The 18,217-nt window shown below is 42.9% G+C and overlaps 1 protein-coding gene across 1 annotated transcript in view; it reads left to right on the forward strand.

Annotated features, from left to right (window-relative positions):
• LOC122808201 (rootletin-like) overlaps window positions 1-18,217 on the forward strand; it is a 546,256-nt gene that overhangs the window by 483,283 nt on the left and 44,756 nt on the right. The window contains exon 10 of the mRNA XM_044079170.1: window positions 15,184-15,363. Within this exon, the coding sequence (XP_043935105.1) occupies window positions 15,184-15,363 (180 nt within the window). The remainder of the gene's footprint in view (window positions 1-15,183; window positions 15,364-18,217) is intronic.

The following is an 18,217-nucleotide window of genomic DNA, read 5'->3' on the forward strand; positions in this document are numbered from 1 at the left end:
TTGTGGTCCTCCGGCTCCAGCCTCCATTGAAGCCAAGGGAACTGCTCCTTTACCACATTCAGTAGTCACTTCTCCAATCAGTCCTTTCAAAATGGGTCCTTGGATCTGACTTCCATCCTGCTCAAGTCAGCATCAGAGCGTAGGCTTAGTTCTTCAATGCAAATAAGTTCTCGGATTTGGTCAGGTCCTACTTCTTTGGAGCCTTCAGAATATCTAAGCTGAATGGTTGGCATCTACTCCGACAGGGTAAGTTTGGATCAGAGATCTTGGGAGCCATTCCACCCTCTTTGGCATTAAATAGTTCTACTCCATCAGCCTCTGACCATAGTCATATGGTATCTCTGGTCAAGACTTCCTTGGGAGTTTCAACTCCTATGGCTTGGCTCTCTGGATCCATATTGAGTTCAGCTTTCAAAAGAGTACTCTCTCATTCCAGGTAGAAGGCTATCCCCTTCAGTTTGGATCTGTCCTTCCCCCAAAATCTACCAGTGTCCAGACCCTACTCTTCTTGTTCTGTTGGGACAGCTAGTGGCCAAACGTCTCGCACTGGCTCCTGTAGAGGAAACCACTTCAGCTTCTGAGTCCTCACAAGAGTATTCTTCTGAGAAGGTACACAAGAAGCACACTTGTAAAAGGAGGTATTTTGATTCTCCTCAGCAATCTGTCACCACTGATACTGACTTTGATGAAGGAAAAAGTTCCCCTAGATCTCCCCTTAAGAAAGTTTCATTTGGAGAAATCCTTAAACTGCTTAAACAGAAAGAGGGATGGTCTTCCCAGCCACTTTCTCCAGAAGAGTCAGTCTTCATTGAGGCTTTTGGTTCTGGCCTGTCTATATCTTGGGTAGTCCTGACCACAGATGAGATGATGGACCTGATCTCCACATGGGCTTGGAAGGAGTCGGACACAGCTGAACCCATCCCAAGAAACCAGATAAGATGTTTTTCGTGTTTCACTGTTGCAGTCACCTGTGGGTTATCACTGATGTGGTAGCCCTCAGCCGGCCCAAATACCAGAGTCAGTGTTTTTCTGCATCGGCTGCTGTCGCTTGCTGTCTGACGTCAGGTCATCAGTGCTATAAAGGAAGGCAACCGATGCCATTACATCAGTCTTTCTTGCTGTGGAGCCCGTAGAAGAAGTAGTTCACAAGTGTGCCGGTCGGTTGCTACCAGAGTTTGAATTTCAGCTAAAAACGTCTAAAGCTAAGTACCACGATGGGGATCCTTTTTTCTTGCACTAACCGATGTCCGAAAAGTTAACAATTGTCTCACTTGTGGAAAGGAGATCCCACACCAAGACTTCCATTCATACTGCGTCACTTGTTTAGGCTCAGACCACGACTTCCCTCTTTGCCAGTTCTGTGCCCTGTTTAACACGAGAACCTTTCATTGTAGATTTCTTACTGTAGACAAGTATTTTCGTCATCCATCTTCGCATTCCGAAATGGCATCCATCGGCCAACAATCTGGACATTCTGAAAAAACGTAGAGATACAGATAGAGACAGACCACACAAGGCTAAGCCTTCCAACAACTCTACCGCTAAGCAGGTCGTCAGTTCTCCGGAATTCACTGAGGCGCTTTCACAGCTTCTGATGCCCAATACGATATCTATGCAGGCCTCTACCGAGACCCTTTCGGAGTCCAGTATGCTGCAGAAATATTCTTCATCTTCTGAGCCTTTGGTTGTTTCTGCCTTGGTTGGGTCCAGAGCCACAATGCAGACACCGGCTTCTGAGGAGGCCTTTCGCTGTACCGGATCTAAACAAAAAACGACATCTTCTCATCCGACTACCATTTCTCTCAGACTGATGGATACTCTTAGGCCTAGAAGCCAGACCACTCCTAGAAAATCTAACTCTAGTCACCTTTTTACTCCTGCTCCACCTCCCCAAGCCCAAATGCTTAAAATGGCAGAGGATCTTATATCACTTATCAGGGGCATTCAGCCCACAACTTATAAAAGGAAAAGACACCCTTCTCCTGAAATACTGACAGAACAGGATTCAGACAAATCTGATTATTCAGATTTTGAAGAGGAACAACAACTTCTGACTGCTTATGATGATTCAGATGCAGGGGAATCCATTCCTTCTGCCTCCCCATCAGAAGACCTTTCCTTTTCGGAAACCCTTCACACCCTCAGGGAACATTTTCACTGGGAATCCCGGGACTTCCCTCATGTCTAAGAAAACACTAACAGAGTTTCTAGACCTGCCCCAGCACAAACACTTAGCCATCTCCCCCTATCTTAGAGGTGGTGGATGATGTTTTCCATGAATTCAGCTTAGCCCCTGACGCTCTTCCTCCTGCTCCCAGCAAACCTGACAAGTATTACAGGGTACCTGATTCTCACAAATACCTATACAGAAATCCTGCTGCAGACCCGGAGGTCATTACACAGGGATCTAAAGGAGCTAAAGCTAGTTCTGCTAAGAATCCTATTCCTTCCGACAGGGATTCCAGACCTCTGGACAGATGGGGTAAAAAAGTATACACCTCTGCAACCTTAGCTATCAGAGCACTCAGCTGTCAGTTCCATATGTTAAAATATCAACAACACACTTTGGAACTATTAAAGCAAAGGATTTCAACCTTTCCTGACTGTGCCAATTAAAAAGAGTTAGCAGATTTACTGCACTCTCCTTGTCAAGTGGCCAAGCACTCATAACACTGTGGATATGATGCCCTAGAAGCCTCAAGTAGGGCAGCAGTGTCAGGATCTGTCATTAGGAGACATGCGTGGTTGAAGGAACAACCTCTCCCTGATCATGTCAAGTCTAAATTAATTGTTGCACCCTTGGATAAGGACCGCTTGTTTGGAGTAAAAGCAGAAGAGGTGCTTAAAAAGATGGAAGACAAAGCAAAATCTATGCAAACAGTTAAAGATTTCTTTTGGGTACAACCTCCGAGGTTCAGCTGGAATTTTCCCTCTAAGCATTGGTCCTTTCCTGCACCTAGCAGACAGGGGGAAAGTAAATCCCGCAGGGACAGGCCTCTATCCCAGGGACAGCATAGAACCAAACAGTGGAACACTTCCACCCCAAAGACAGGGAGTTCTAAGCCATTCCTCTATGGCAAAAGCTCTCAGTGACTCCCTCTGCCCTTCTGTCACTCACCAAAAGCTAGGAGGAAGGCTCTCCCGCTGCAAAGAAAATTGGCTGTCTGTTACAAAGGACCACTGGGTCTTAAAGATAAATTTTCAGGGATACAAATTCTCTTTCAACGAACTCCTATTTCCAAGAGGGTACCCAGACATACCTCCAAATCAGTGGGCAGAGGCATTGAAACAAGTCCAAACTCTCATATCACAGGGGGCAGTAGAACCTGTCCCCTCAGATCCAACAGGCAAAGGATTTTATTCCAGACTATTCCTTGTTCCCAGAAAAGAGGGCACTTGGCACCCCATCCTGGATCTTTCCATTTTGAACACCTCCCTGATGGTCCCCAAATTCAAAAAGCTAACTTTGCAGCAGCTGCTGCCTATGCTGACAAAAAATGCCTGGTTAGTGACCCTAGACCTAAAAGATGCCTACCTCCACATCCCCATAAAGGAATCCGGCAGGAAATTCCTGCACTTCAGAGCAGGCTTACAACACTTTCAGTTCTCTGCGCTACCCTTTGGCTTATCTACTGCTACCAGGGTATTCACCAAATGCTTAGCCCCAGCCATAGCATTTTGCAGAAAGAGAAATATACAGATTTACCCTTATTTGGACGACTGCCTCATTCAGGCGAAGTGCAAAGAACAGCTGCTCCAGGACCGCCTCTTTGTCAAAACCCTTCTAACTTCTGTAGGGTTCACCATCAACAAGAGGAAATCAAAGCAAATACCCTCCAGGAAGATCATTTTCTTAGGAGCACTGCTGGACACAGCATCCCAAATGGCCTTTTTATCCCCAGAAAAGCAGAGCTTCCTGCCTCTCTACTTTACCCAGCTGTATTCCAGAAGTCACCTCACTGCAAGGAACTTCTTGCAAGCCTTGGGGTACATGGCATCTTGCAGCCTTCTAATTCCTCTGACCAGGCTTCACATGGGAAAACTTCAGTGGTATCTAAAGAACCTTTGGTGTCAGCACTCTCAGCCTCTAGAGACCTCTCTCCCTCTGATCCCCTGTATAAGGCCGAGTTTCTCTAGTGGGTGGGGGCCTGTGCCAAGAACAAGGTCTTCCCTTCATTCTCTGCCCAACCGGGCAGACCATTACCACTGACGCCTTAGACATAGCTTGGGGCACTCACCTAGAAGGCAGGTGACCCAAGTTCTTTAAGTTGCCTAGCACCTTCCCTTACACATCAACCAGAAGGAAATGATAGCAGTGCAACAGGATCTGACATCCTTCAAACCCCATCTCAAGCCAGGGGTTCTCCTAATCAAAACAGACAATACCACAGTAATGTGGTACATCAGCAGACAGGGAGGGACCCAATCTTACCCTCTATGCAGGCTACCCATGAACCTCTGACTGACAGCCTCTTCCATGGGACTGCACCTAATAGCCCAATACCTGCCAGGGATCAACAACACCCTGGCAGACCACTTAAGCAGAAACTTACTGGACCCTCCCACGAATGGCAGCTCTATAGACAAATATTTTTACAAATCACTCAGGCGCGGGGGACCCCAGAGGTGGATCTCTTTGCTGCTCATCTCAACCATCTGCTGAAAAAATTCTGTACCAGGGAGTACCACCACCTAGCGTGGAAGGTGGATGCCTTGACATTCCCCTGGAGCACCCTCTTTGTGTATGCATTCCCTATTCTGCCTCTTATTCCCAAGGTACTGGTCAAAATAAGGGAGGAGAGACCAAAGACCATCCTAATTGCTCCAGACTGTTCCAGACAACATTGGTGCCCCTTACTGCGTGACCTGACCGTACAGCCTCCCAGGCAGCTTCCCCTCATCTCAAACCTCTTAAGTCAGATGGGGGGGATGCTGCACCCAGATTTACAGACTCTCAAAATATCAGTATGGCTAATACTCTCAAGGCAAACAAGGGGCCCCTGTTAAGCAAACAGGTCCTAGACATTATCATAGAGGCCAGAAAGCCCAGCATCAGAAAATCTTACACAGGAAAATGGAAAACATTCTGCTCATGGAGCCAGTCCAGAGGGGGCAGTACTTCACAACCTTTCATCCCTCTTATCTTGGACTACCTAGCGGAACTACTTAATATAGTGACCTCTTCTTTTCCACTGTAAAAATCCACGCCTCAGCCATTTCAGCTCATTTTGATACAGAACAGCCCCTGTTCTCCCATCCTTTGATTAAACAATTCCTCAGAGGGGCTTCTAATATCGTACCTCCCAGTAGCCCACCCACTCAAGCCTGGGACCTGAATTATGTTTTGGAAAAACTTACTTTACCACCCTTTGAACCTGCTGCTTCAGCAGAACTAAGATACCTCTCCTGGAAGACTGCTTTCCTTATTACTATCACCTCAGCCAGAAGGGTTTCAGAGCTTCAGGCACTGATGGCCATTGAGCCCTTCATCATCTTCCATGTAGACAGGGTCTCCCTGAGGGCTAATCCCTCCTTTATGCCCAAGGTGGTATCTAATGTAACTCTCAACCAGGCCATACATCTACCCACCTTCTTTCCTAACCCTCAAAACAAGGGGGAAAGAATTCTGCACTCACTCAACATGCACAGACAGCTCAGATACTATCTGGACCTTACTAAACCCTTCAGGAAAACAGACCAACTACTTGTCAGCTTTGCCCCAGGAGCAGAGGGAAAGCCCATTTCCAAACAAACCATTTCCAAATGGATATCGCACTGTATCCATTTCTACTTCAGATTGCATGGGAAACCCCCCCAAGTCTGTTCAAACCCATTCCACTAGGGCAGCCTCTACTTCCACAGCATTCCTCAGAGGAGTTCCCACCAGGGACATCCTGGAAGCTGCCACCTGGACTTCTGTCCATACCTTTATCAAGCATTACCACCTACCTTTATTTTCTAAGGCTAGGGCATGGTTTGCCTCTGCAGTGCATGCTGAGCCATTCCTAGGTCTCTTGCTACTCCTACCACCCCCTTTCCTCAGCTTTGGGAATCCTCCAACAGGTGATGACTGCAACGGTGAAGCACGAAGAACATAGTACAGTTGTGTACACTTACCATAAATGTAGATGTTCAAGTGTGTTCACTGTTGCAGTCCTGGTTTCCCACCCTCCTTCCCCTTATATCTTCTTTCTGTAGGGAGACATAAGTTGCTAACGGTGGCTTTTAGCTACCAGAACCACTTTACCATATTTACTGGGGGCTTTGACTGGTTACGGCAAGAAAAACTGATGTAATGGCATTGGCTGCCTTCCTTTATAGGACTGATGACCTGATGTCAGACAGCAACTGACAGCAGCCAACGCAGAAAAACATGGACTCAGGTATTCGGGCCGGCCGAGGGCTACCACAGCAGGGATAACCCACAGGCGATGACTGCAACAGTGAATACACTCGAACATCTACATTTATGGTAAGCGTTCACAACTATACCTTCTTTGTCAATCCTAAAGACCACCCCCATTGGAGCAAAGGCCCAGACGTAGATTCTTTACTGGTGGCAGCAGCTACCAAGAAGAAACTAGTAGAAGAAAGTTCCTCTGTCTATCCACCAAACAGGGAGTTTCTGGCTCTGGACAGATTTGGGAAGTGAGTCTACATCTCATCTACTTTCTCTGTGAGAACTTTCAACTATTTTGGCACATTTTCCACAATTTCAGATAGATTTGGCCAAAGAAATCTTCAAATTTCTCCCAGGGACCTTCGCTATGGATCAAAGGAAGTCCAATGATGTGCAGCTGGCCACCCTCCAATCTTTGTCCAGTATCTTTATTTGCCTTATCTCCAGTCCCATGGAGACTGTTTCTAAAGCAGCTGGGGCAAGCATATCCATTGGAAGACATACTTAGATGAAGGTGTGTGACTTGACGGAACATTTTAAGACTTCCTTTGTGAATGCCACCTGTGATGGATCCACACTCGTTGGTCCTAATGTGAAGGACACAATCTCCAGAAGTTAAAGGAACAGTAAATCCTTTCTGCCATAGGCATCAAATTTTTCACTGATAAAACCGTAGTTTGTTAGGATTACATGTTATTATGCTGGAGATAATTACACTTTGCAAAGCTCTTAGAATTTATATCCTCGCAGACAATACCTCAATGAGATATTGCACCAACAAGCAGCGTGGGGAGGTGTGTAATTGTCAGATGTCATTGTTTGATGGGAATAATTGCCATATCTAGCAGCGCTGGTGGCATAGAAGGATGAAGCCCCGACTGTAGCCCAGGTAACCTGGGTTTGATTAGTGGCTTGGTCAACTGACAATGTGGCAGGGAGGAAATGCATGTTACCTTCTCAAGTAGAGAGTGGGCATTCTTTAGGTTTCTCCTGTGATGATTCCTGCTGGAGAGTGGGGAATGTCATGCTTGGAAGGAGTAGTCTTACAGGGGATGGAACAGGGAGATGGCTGAACTGCTGCTGGGGAGAGGTAAAATGCCACACATTCCCGCTGCACACCCCCTATTCATCTGTACCACTTCGCATTGAGGGAGGGGGATAAATTTGGTAGGTCAAAAAGGATCCCTCCAGCAAATGATGTTGGCCAGACCCCCAGGGCACCCTAACTCTCCATGCCAGCCCAGCACTTTTGGAGGAAGTCTGGGGGGGTAGTCAGTGGCTGGTAGACCCAGTGATGGGTGTGGAGCACTGGGAAGAGTGTTGAAAGAATGGTAGAGAGAAAAAGTGATTCAGTAAAAAAATGATTTCCACATGTAAATAGGCAACAGGACAGAGAAGAAACGTAGGAGAGAGGAGTACTCCAACAAAGACTTGAAAACGGAAGGATACAATAAATATCATCTCATCCAGAAACTATGTGCAACAAGAAATCGCCATTATGGAACTGAGGCAGGGTTTCAGGCCTGTTGACTGATTCACAGTCAAGGATCTAGAGCTGCACCTAATACTTTTGGTCATTTTGATTATGAAAAGCTAAGTATGGTAAAACAAATTCACATTGTGAAAGCAAAGAACACATTAAGTGCATGTGTACTGCAATAGTCAATTTATTGCAAAAGATAACTTGAAGACTGTACAGATATACATCAAGGATGCAATGCATGAATGTTAATGTATTTACAGGCTTAGGAAGTTTGTCAGGATAGCATCTTCTCTACATAAATCCTAATACTAAAACTAGTGAAAATTTGCTGTCAGGAAAGTGCTACTAGCTTTTTGGAGTAGATGTCCAAAAGGAATAAAACAGTGAGAAAGCTTAGGCAGCATTAAAATCAGTTAGAACCAGAGTGAATGAATATTATGGTTACTGTTGTAAAAGCAAGTCGAGATTTTTATGCCCATTTCTGGTCCTACTGCCTGCTGATCATTAGCCTCCTCTCCCAGCCAATTGTCTCATGCATTCACCATCACCAGGGTGAGGGTCAGTCGGAAGAAGCCTTCATTTAGGCAGTCATCAGTGGTGGTTCATGGTTTTCTGCCTGTCCCTGCATCCCTTGTACATGCTTTGTGCTCAAGGGAGGGAGATGTGTAATGGGCTGATCTTGCTGTTTGCTCCTGTGTTCCACAGAAGCATTGCCAGCAAGTACTCCTGCCCTTTCTTCTTCAAGCACCAGATGGGTTTCCCAGTCCCCACCAGGGAAATAACACCCACCAGTGTGCTCACTGAACTCCAATCCTACATCCCCTCCCCCCAATAGTAAGCTCCAACAGTATAGACAGTACAGTATAAATTATGCAGCTTGTTAGTACATGTAAACAGTCCGCCTCACAGCAAGAGGTTCTCCGGTTCGATCCTCGACTGGGGTGCCTTCTGTGCGGAGTTGGCATGTCCTCCTTGTGGTTGCGTGGGTTTCCTCCGGTTGCTCCGGTTTCCTCCCACATCCCAAAGACATGCTGCAGGTGGATTGGATACTCTAAATTGGCCCTAGGCATGAGTGTGTGCATGTGTGTGCCTTCTGTGGAAGGTTGGGCTGGCAACTCGACACTGTAAAAACTCCACTGCCAATCATGAGCAGACAGGTTATCCGCTGTGGAGACCCCTAATTGGGAAAAGCCGAAAGAAGAAGTTAGTACATGTAAGGAGTACTTGCATTAGAATGTATTAGATATATATTTAGTAGAAGAAGAGAGATGTAGTTACAATATTTATATGCAATTATATGCAGTTGTACAAATAAGTAGTTTTTACTGCATTTTTTCTTGTTAAATGTGGATATATTTTAAGATGATAGCAACCCACTCTTTACTTTATCTACATGCTGAAAAATAGCAGCCAGTGTGTCTGTGGAGGAGAGTGAGCAGAGATTTGTTTAATTTCAAACAAATCCACCAGGCTATGGCCACTGAACTAGGTTTTTGAAAAGGTCACCAAGGCAATGGATGATGGTAAAGCGGTGCATACTGCCTACCTTGAGCTGGATACAATGCCCCACTCAGGTATTGTTAAACTTACCAAACTAGGCATAAACTTCTTTTTCTACTCCACTGGATAGCCAGCTAGCTCACAGATAGGACCCAGGAGGTTAAGGTCAGTGAGATCACCTCCAGAAAGAGGCTGGTCACCAATGAAGTCCCACAGGATTCCATGCTGACTCCACTCTTCTCTTGCATCTGCTTCTCAGAGGTCAAAGGCCACTGGCTGACCAAGGTTGCAAATGATAGCAAATTGTAAGTAGTCATAGAATTCTCCCAAGACAAAAACACCCTACAGGAAGGTCTAACACAAATGACTGGTGTCAAAGTCACAGCTTAAAACTCAGTGCCAAGAAATGCATTATAATACCTTTTGGGAAATCTGCCACCCTGGGAAACCACATCATCAGTAAAGCACTCCTAAGAATTGATTCTCTAATCAAGGATCTGGGAACTCATGTAGATAGTAATCTGTCCTACAACCAACATGTGTCCAAGCTAGTCAGAAAATCATTCTATGCAGCTTATCTTAATAAGTAAGGGCATTGTATATAGGTCTACAGAAGTTATAATAACACCTTACTTGGCCCTCAACAGACTCATCATTGAGTATCATGCCCCCTTCGAAATGTACCTGACCAGACACATGCAGCAACTGGAATGTTCATAAAGGTTCCTTACAGAAAGAATACAGGGAATAAAAACAATGTCCTATGTGGATCTCCTCAGTCCTATCTCCGTACTCTGTCTCATATACACTAGTGAGAGGTGACCAATGCCTGGGCATACAAGGCATCCTTGGACACAGCTCTGATAAACTTTTTGCACATCACAAGATGAACAGCATCAGAACTACTAGATCCAAAAATCTAAATTTTGCTTGTGACATAAATAGGACATGTTGAGGAGAACAGATATGTATCTCAAAGAATTCCCCTTCTCTGGAATAGGCTTCTCATCCATGTGAATTAAAGTTTCTCTTTAAACTTGTTTAAGAGTAACTTGGATCAGTGGATGGGAATTTCACCTGTAGTCTGGCACTTATGTCTCTGATGGACAGAAACGGCCAATAAATCATGCCATAACCAAAAATCATCCACTATATAAACGTCTAAAACATAAAACATATGAGTCACATTTGGGCTGCACGGCTAGGCTTATAAAGGCCCTAGTGGTCATTACCCTAGTATACACCTACGACCCTATGTATCTTGTTTAGTCACCTAAAACAGACTGACAGATATGAGTATGATGTATTCATTGAGGTATTTATACTTGAGACAGGGGGGATAGCTGATGTAATCCTACCTGATAGTGACCTGCAAAATGAATTCAGAAGATGTGTGCATAAGAAGGGATTCAACCATGTCACAAGCATTTGATTGTGATGAACCAGGCTGCACTGAAAGAACTTTTAAAAACTCTGAAAAGTCTCATAAGAGAGCAGTCGCAAATGCTATGAGGATTGTTGTCTCACAATTATGCAATGTAGAAATACTCTCAAGTCTCTCACCAGCTCAGTTTAGGGAGAGAAAGCTTGAAAAGTAAATTACATACTCCAACTACATTACTGATGCCTAGAAATCAGTGCAGAGTAAAGGAAGTGCTGGAGAGAAATCATTACACAGAAACAGTATTATGATAGTAACCGTAGAAGATCACCTGATTTACAAGCGTGAATCAGGAGAAGAATGCCACGGTTAAGTCCTTCTCCTGAAACTTAAATAAGTTGGTCAAGCAAGCCAAACCAAGGTCGTGAGTTTATGGGGAAGATGGAAAGCTGCATATGAATAGTCACAGACATTTATCCTCCCATCCTTCAAAACCATTCTGAAAGACTTCCTAGCCAAAACCTGTCTGTGCTGTTGCTCAGCACCAGGATAAACTATATCCCTAAATGTGAACAAATACCTGTTTATACCTTACATCTTCTTACTCTCCCTTTTTCACTTGCTTTATTCTCTCAATTTCTCTACCCTGGCTTTCTCTCTAGATATACCATTAGTCTGCTTTTTTTTTTCACTTCGTATTGCAATTCCTGTTTGTATTTTACTGACTAACCTTTAATTTCTCTATAAACTGGCTAAAATTTCTCTAACTGTTAAATTATTGTTTTATAAATTGTATCTATTCGTAACCAATGTTTTCATTTTATATCTAGTTTGATATAATTATTTAAACTGTTTGTTTTGTATTATTTTTAAAGACTGTAAAATTATTGTTCTTCATTGGAGCTTTTCTCACCTGGCCTCTGCTGAAAATGGGCTTTTATCCAGTCGGACTTTCCCAGTAATCAAATGTCAAATAAAGAAATAAATAAAATTTATTTTAGAGAAATACATCTAAGTTCATGGGGTGATGAACAACCAGAATTGTTAACAGTACTGTTAGAGAGGGAGAGAGAGAGACTGAAAACTGTGGTAGTCAGTAGTAACAGAGAGAGACTTTTCAAGTAATATTTCTAAGAAACGTTCTTAATTACCAGTGGTATCCCAAAAGGAAGAAAAAAAAGTCCAAGATGAATGAATAGTTCTGTTAAATACTTATTTGTTAAGACCACCGAAGAAACTGGTCAGTTATATTGACAATTTGAAAACTGATCATGGTACTAAAGGTTAAAAAGTTGCATTCAAATGAACAAAAATACTTTATTTGATATGCAAGACTGTGACTTGCTTGATGTAGAGTTAATTTAAAAAAAATCAATATGTCTGCTATCTCATAGAATATATATTATACATCAGTAGTGTGTGTGTGTCTATACACACACACACACATATATATATATATATATATATATATGTATGTATGTGTGTATATATATATATATATATGTGTATGTGTATATATATATATATATATATATATATATATATATATATATATATGTGGTTTCACTTCATAATCTCGAATTACTGAAATCCCGAATTTCAGCAACCCAAGGCTATAAAGTCGAACCATTCACAATACCGAAATCTACAATCCCGAATCACACAATCACTAACATATATACACCATACACCACATAACACACACACCATTCCACCAACAGCACACAAACCACACAACCCTACACTACATATAAGCAGGGGGGCAAGCCCCCCTGCACCCCCCACACACACACCCTACTAATATATACCAACTCTGAGGTTGCACATAACATAAAAAAAAAAAACTCACACCACGCCATCCTCCACTCATTCACGCACAAATACACATCACGCATACACAAACAACAACAAATCCAACACTCACACTTACACCTTCCTACCTTTACCCACACATACAACATACAAAAACAGATGCAAACACTCACTCACCTGCAATCTATGGTTGGGAGGGTGGCCTAATCGTTAAGGGTTTTGCCTTTCAAACACAAGGTGCAAGGTTTGAGTCTCACAAGGGATAATTGGCTAGGCTTTAAATGGCTCTCAAGGGCAGTTAGCTTAGTACTAATCTATGAAATCTATGAATCGCAGGCACCATAACAGTACACTCAATGTACCGGAAATGCATAAGCACGGATTCGAGATATTCGAATTTGCTCTTATGCACTTTTGACATTCTGGTTTTCGCCTTTATATGGTCTCAGGTTACTGAAATTCAGGATTTCAGTAATTCAAGATTATGAAGTGTAACTATATATATATATATATATATATATATATATATACATATATATATATATATATACATATATATATATATACATATATATATATATATATATATATATATATATATATATATATATATATATACACGTATATGTATAATTTGTGTGTTTGTAACTATGTTATGATAAATAGAAGAGGAGATGGCACATTGTTGCAGCATTTAGCATAGTCTCCCCAAAGTGTGCGACTCTCCAATTGCTTATCGGCTGGGGTGGCCTAACCACATAGTCTGCATGTCCTCCCTGTTTTGTGCCTATGTAGCTTTTCGATGGGTGCTTCTACTTGGAACCAGAAAATACCCCAAAGAAGTGGAAAAAACACAACACTCTAACCACAATATCTACTTGGTTGTCAAATAAAATGGAAATAAAATCCACCAACTGCCGAAATAAGTCAAATAAAAAGGCATAGAACTAGCGTAAAAAACTTTTTATTCACTTTTGTCTCAACTGACTTCTTCAGAACAAACAACTTAACTAAACAAACATCTCTGTATACATAAAAATAAATAGTTCATTAAACAATTAACCAATTTCTCATTAACAATTAAACAGATTATCCATTAATTATCTTAAAAACTATATATATTTTAAAAAATACATATATTTAAAGGAATATGTAGCCACTTATAACAAAAACATATTCTTAGTGTAATAATTTCAGCCTTTGGCATTTTAAAAAACATTTTGTTGATGATCTCATTTAGGCCTGGGAAAGTATCTGCCACCAATTTTAGCTGCCACAGGGTTTATGTGTTAATGAGAAATCGGTTAATTGTTTAATGAACTATTTATTTATATATATATATATATATATATATATATATATATTAGATGTTTGTTCATAGGTGTGTACTAGGCTAATGGCCCCGGAGCCTTTACACGCTTAGCCCATAGAAGTGCCCTGGCATCGTGCCGCCAGACGTTAGTTCCCAGTGCCTCTATTAAGTAGAGCCATTTGAGTGATCCCTGGGGTGAACTTTCTATTACCCATCCACTCATCAAGATTTCTCTTGAAGAGGGACAGCGAGGTGCTCTGCTTGACATATATGGGAAGTCTATTCCAGAGCATGGGCAGTCTCTGGATGAGGAACCTGTCCCTCCAGCATGTTCTAGTGATTGTAGTAATGAGGGTGAGTTCTCTGAAGCATGTGGTGCGGAGAGATTGGGTTTTTTTAGATGTAGAATTTCTAACAGAGCTGGGTCAGACATGGCTTTGTAAGTCAAACAAAGATCGCCTCTAAGTAGACGATATGAGACAGAATAGTGGAGTCTTTTGAGTCTGTCTGTGTAGGACATGTGTTTAATGCCTAGGATCCTCTTCGTGAGGTACTTCTGTGGCCCCTCCAGTTTAATTAAGTTGTTTGTTATGAAGAAGTCAGTTGAGACGAAATTGAATAAAAGGTTTTTACGCTAGCGCTATGCCTTTTTATTTGGCTTGTGTGGTTGGTGGATTTTTTTTTTTTTCTGAGCCAACCATGTGGATAGAGTGCTTCTACTTCCTTTCACAGTCTAAAGATATGCCACAGGTGGTTTACTGTTCTTGATTACCTGTAGGTACATCTGTCCTGTAATGGGTTATGCCCCATTCTGGATTACTGCACTGCATTTCACCCTTTGAGTGCTACTACTCCCTGGTGACACTGAAATGGATAAAAGAGGTTATTGGAGAACGAATGAATAAGCAAATAAGTAGAAGAAAACAGGTGCTACTATATGAGATGTATACCTTTAAGTATGCTAATACATAGTCACACTGTTCTTTTGTTTCATTGTGGTACACTTGTTTTTTTTTTTCAGATACGCTCTGAGTAGGCACCTACCTCGTGAAACATATTCACAGTCTCTTCTTGTATTCTGAAAATTCTCGCAAACATCTCGTTTTTGCAGTGACAGTAATCAGTGCATGTTTGAAGAGAGATACAATCCCTGCATGTACTGCTTGATATTTCCACTGATTTGCCCATGAGATGTACACAGAGAGAGAGAGAGAGTTTCCCTGTAGCTATTTGCTATGCTAAATGATGCTCATGGCATGGGTAACCTAACTAACCTTTCCTATCCATTTTTTTAGGAGGAAGTGTGCCACCTGCTGGAAATGAAACACCAGAAGGCAGTTGAGCAGCTGATGGTAGAGAAGGAGGATCTGTTAGCACAACATGAAGAACGCCTTAAGGAGCTGAATGCAGAGATTGCAGTGCTGCAGAGTGAGCTGAACAATGGCGTTTTACAAGCAGAGAATGAAAAACAGGAGGTGAGAGGGAGAAAGTTGTCACTGTTATTCCTGTTTTTTAAATCCTTAATCTTTTTAAACAGTTTCTGTAATACCTGTAATTGTGCTTCAAGTCATTCACTGTTTTTAGAGTCAGGGATGTTCATGAACTCTTGCTGTAATATAGATCATGGTATACTGATCCTAGTAATTAAGTTCTCTAGTATGAGATAATTGTGTGTAGGTATAGGTTCATAGGTTGGTACTAGGCTATCGGCCCTAGGGCCAGTGCAAGCCTAACCATCACAATTCCCTGGCTATTTCCTCCCACAGTATTTACTTCCCTGGACCCCTGTCTAGCAGGGCGACTGATGTGATCCCCGGGGTGTATTTCCTATCTCTCATCCAATCATCAAGGTTCCTTTTGAAGAGGGCCAAAGAGGTGCTCTGCTTGACATGTATGGGCAGTCTATTCCAGAGTGTGGGGAGTCTCTGGGTCAGGATCCTATCCCTCCAGCATGTTTTGTTCATTGTGATGACAAGGTTTAGATCCCTGGAGCATGTGTCTCTGAGGGATTGGGATTTCTTTAAGTGTAGCATTTCCAACAGCTCTGGGTTTGACATGGCCTTGTATGTTAAGCAGAGATCGCCTCTGAGTAGACGATATGCGACAGAGTATAGGTGGAGTTTTTTTAGACAGTCAGCATAGGGCATCTGCTTTAGGCCTGTGATTCTTTTAGTTTGGTATTTCTGCGGCCTTTCCAGTTGTTGCAGATGTCATGAGAGGTACATACCAAACGGGGCTTTGTATTCTATAATGGGTCTAATGAGGGATGAGTACAGTGGAACAATGACCTCCTTTTTTCTGGATGAAAAGCCCATAATGATGAGGTGTGCCACATAGAAGGATTTCCTGACTGTTGTGGTGATGTGGTTATCAAAGGTGAGACCAAGGTTGAGGGTTGGGAGGGTGGCCTAATGGTTAAGGTGTTTGCCTTACAAACACAAGGTGCAGGGTTTGAGGTCTCACAAGGGATAATTGGCTAAGCTTAAAATGGCTCGCAAGGGCAGTTAGCTTAGTACTAACCTATGAACCACTGTCCATCTGTGTCCCTAAGTCTCTTATCACACTTTCGGTATTTAGTGTACTGCCTCCTATGTGGTAATTCACGAGTACATGTTTTTTCCCAAAGGGGACAACTTTACATTTCTTGGCATTGAGCTTGAGCCCATGGCTCTGGCACCAAGCATCTGCTTCTGTAAGGCCCTTTTGTAGAATATCCACATCATCTGGGGGTTCAGTAATGGCTTCCAGTTTGCAGTCATCTGCAAACTTTGTTAGCCAGAGTCCCTTAGTGTTGGCCTGTACTTTAGAGAAGTAGATGCCAAACAAGAGCGGTCCCAAGACTGAACCCTGAAGTACTCCACTTGTCACTTGTTTGGAGCTGGATTTGGAATTGGCTACTTTTACAGTGTGGGTTCTGTCAGTAAGCCAGTTGGCAACCCGAGTGATGTAGGGATTAATATCCAGCTTAGTAAGTTTATCTATGATTCCAGAGTTGGGGGATGGTGTCGAAGGCCTTGGCGAGGTCCAGATAGGCTGTGTGGACCAGTTTACCCATGTCCACGGATCTGGAAACTGATTCAAAGAAGTCAGTCCAGTTCAGGAGACAAGATCGGCCCTTCACGAACCCGAACTGCGTGGGGTCCAGTGTTTGAAGGTTGCCAATGTCTTTTGTTTATATGTTCCATGATTATACATTCCATGGCCTTGCAGATCAGTCTTATGGGGCAGTAGTTCCCGGGATCCAAGGTGGATCCTCCCTTGTAGAGTGGGATAACTGTAGCTGTGCACCACTCAGTGGGCACGAAGCCTGAGGTGAGGCTGTGATTAAACATGACACTTAGGTGATGTGCCAGTTCATTTTGTAGTTCATTGAGTACACAGCCTGGGATGTCTTCTGGTCCCATGGATGCTGTATTCTTAGCTTTGGAGAGTGCGTTTTTTACCTGTTTGGCTGTTATTACCGGAATTTGGTAATCTTTCGGTATTGAGATGGGCCCTTTAGGGCTGAGAGGGGGTTGAAGTTTGCACTGAATCGATCTGCCAGGATATTGGCAATATCCTTGGGATCAGTATATTTAATGCCATTCTGTTGTAGCTCAGAGCAGATCTGAATATTGCCATTTAGATTCTTGACATAGCTATAGAATGCCTTGTGGTTTTCTTTGGAATCTTTGGTAATTTTATTTTCGCAACTAGCTTTGGAGGATTTTATGAGGGATCTCAGCTTCTTACTGAGGCTGGTACGGGAGTTTTTTGCATCATGGGATTTTCCTCTTTTCTTCAACAGTTTCTTCCTTTTGTTGTAAAGTTTTATTTATGGCAAGGGGACCACCAGATTGGCTTCCTTTTTTTGGAGGAGAGTGTCTTGGTTCTGTTGGGGATGGTACGATTCATGCACGAGTCCTCGTACAGTGCCGTAGTGTAGGATTCAGCAGTCAAACTTTCAGTTCCCGTCTGCATGGGTGTCATGAAGTTTGTCACTTCTGACTTGAGTAGCATGAAGTTGGCTTTGGAGAAGTTTTTTATGGAGGTTTCCTTACTGGGGGGTGGGGGTGTGATGTGGATGTCAAGGGTGATTACATTATGGTCAGACCTGACCAATGAGGGGGTGATCATAGGTGTGGAACATCGATTTCCCATGTTGATAATGACCAGGTTTAGGATATTGGAGCCCCTGGTGGGACTAAATATTACTTGATCCAGGACGTTGGAATGTATGAATTCCAAGAACCGTTGGGCATAGGTGTTGGTACACGAGTAGTTTTCCCAGTTAATGGCAGGGTAGTTGAAATCACCCAGTATTAGGGTGTTTGGTTGTATCTTAATATT

This window comes from Protopterus annectens, chromosome 8.part0, assembly GCF_019279795.1.
Source record: "Protopterus annectens isolate FY-2018-M chromosome 8.part0, PAN1.0, whole genome shotgun sequence".
NCBI classification, from domain to species: domain Eukaryota; kingdom Metazoa; phylum Chordata; order Ceratodontiformes; family Protopteridae; genus Protopterus; species Protopterus annectens.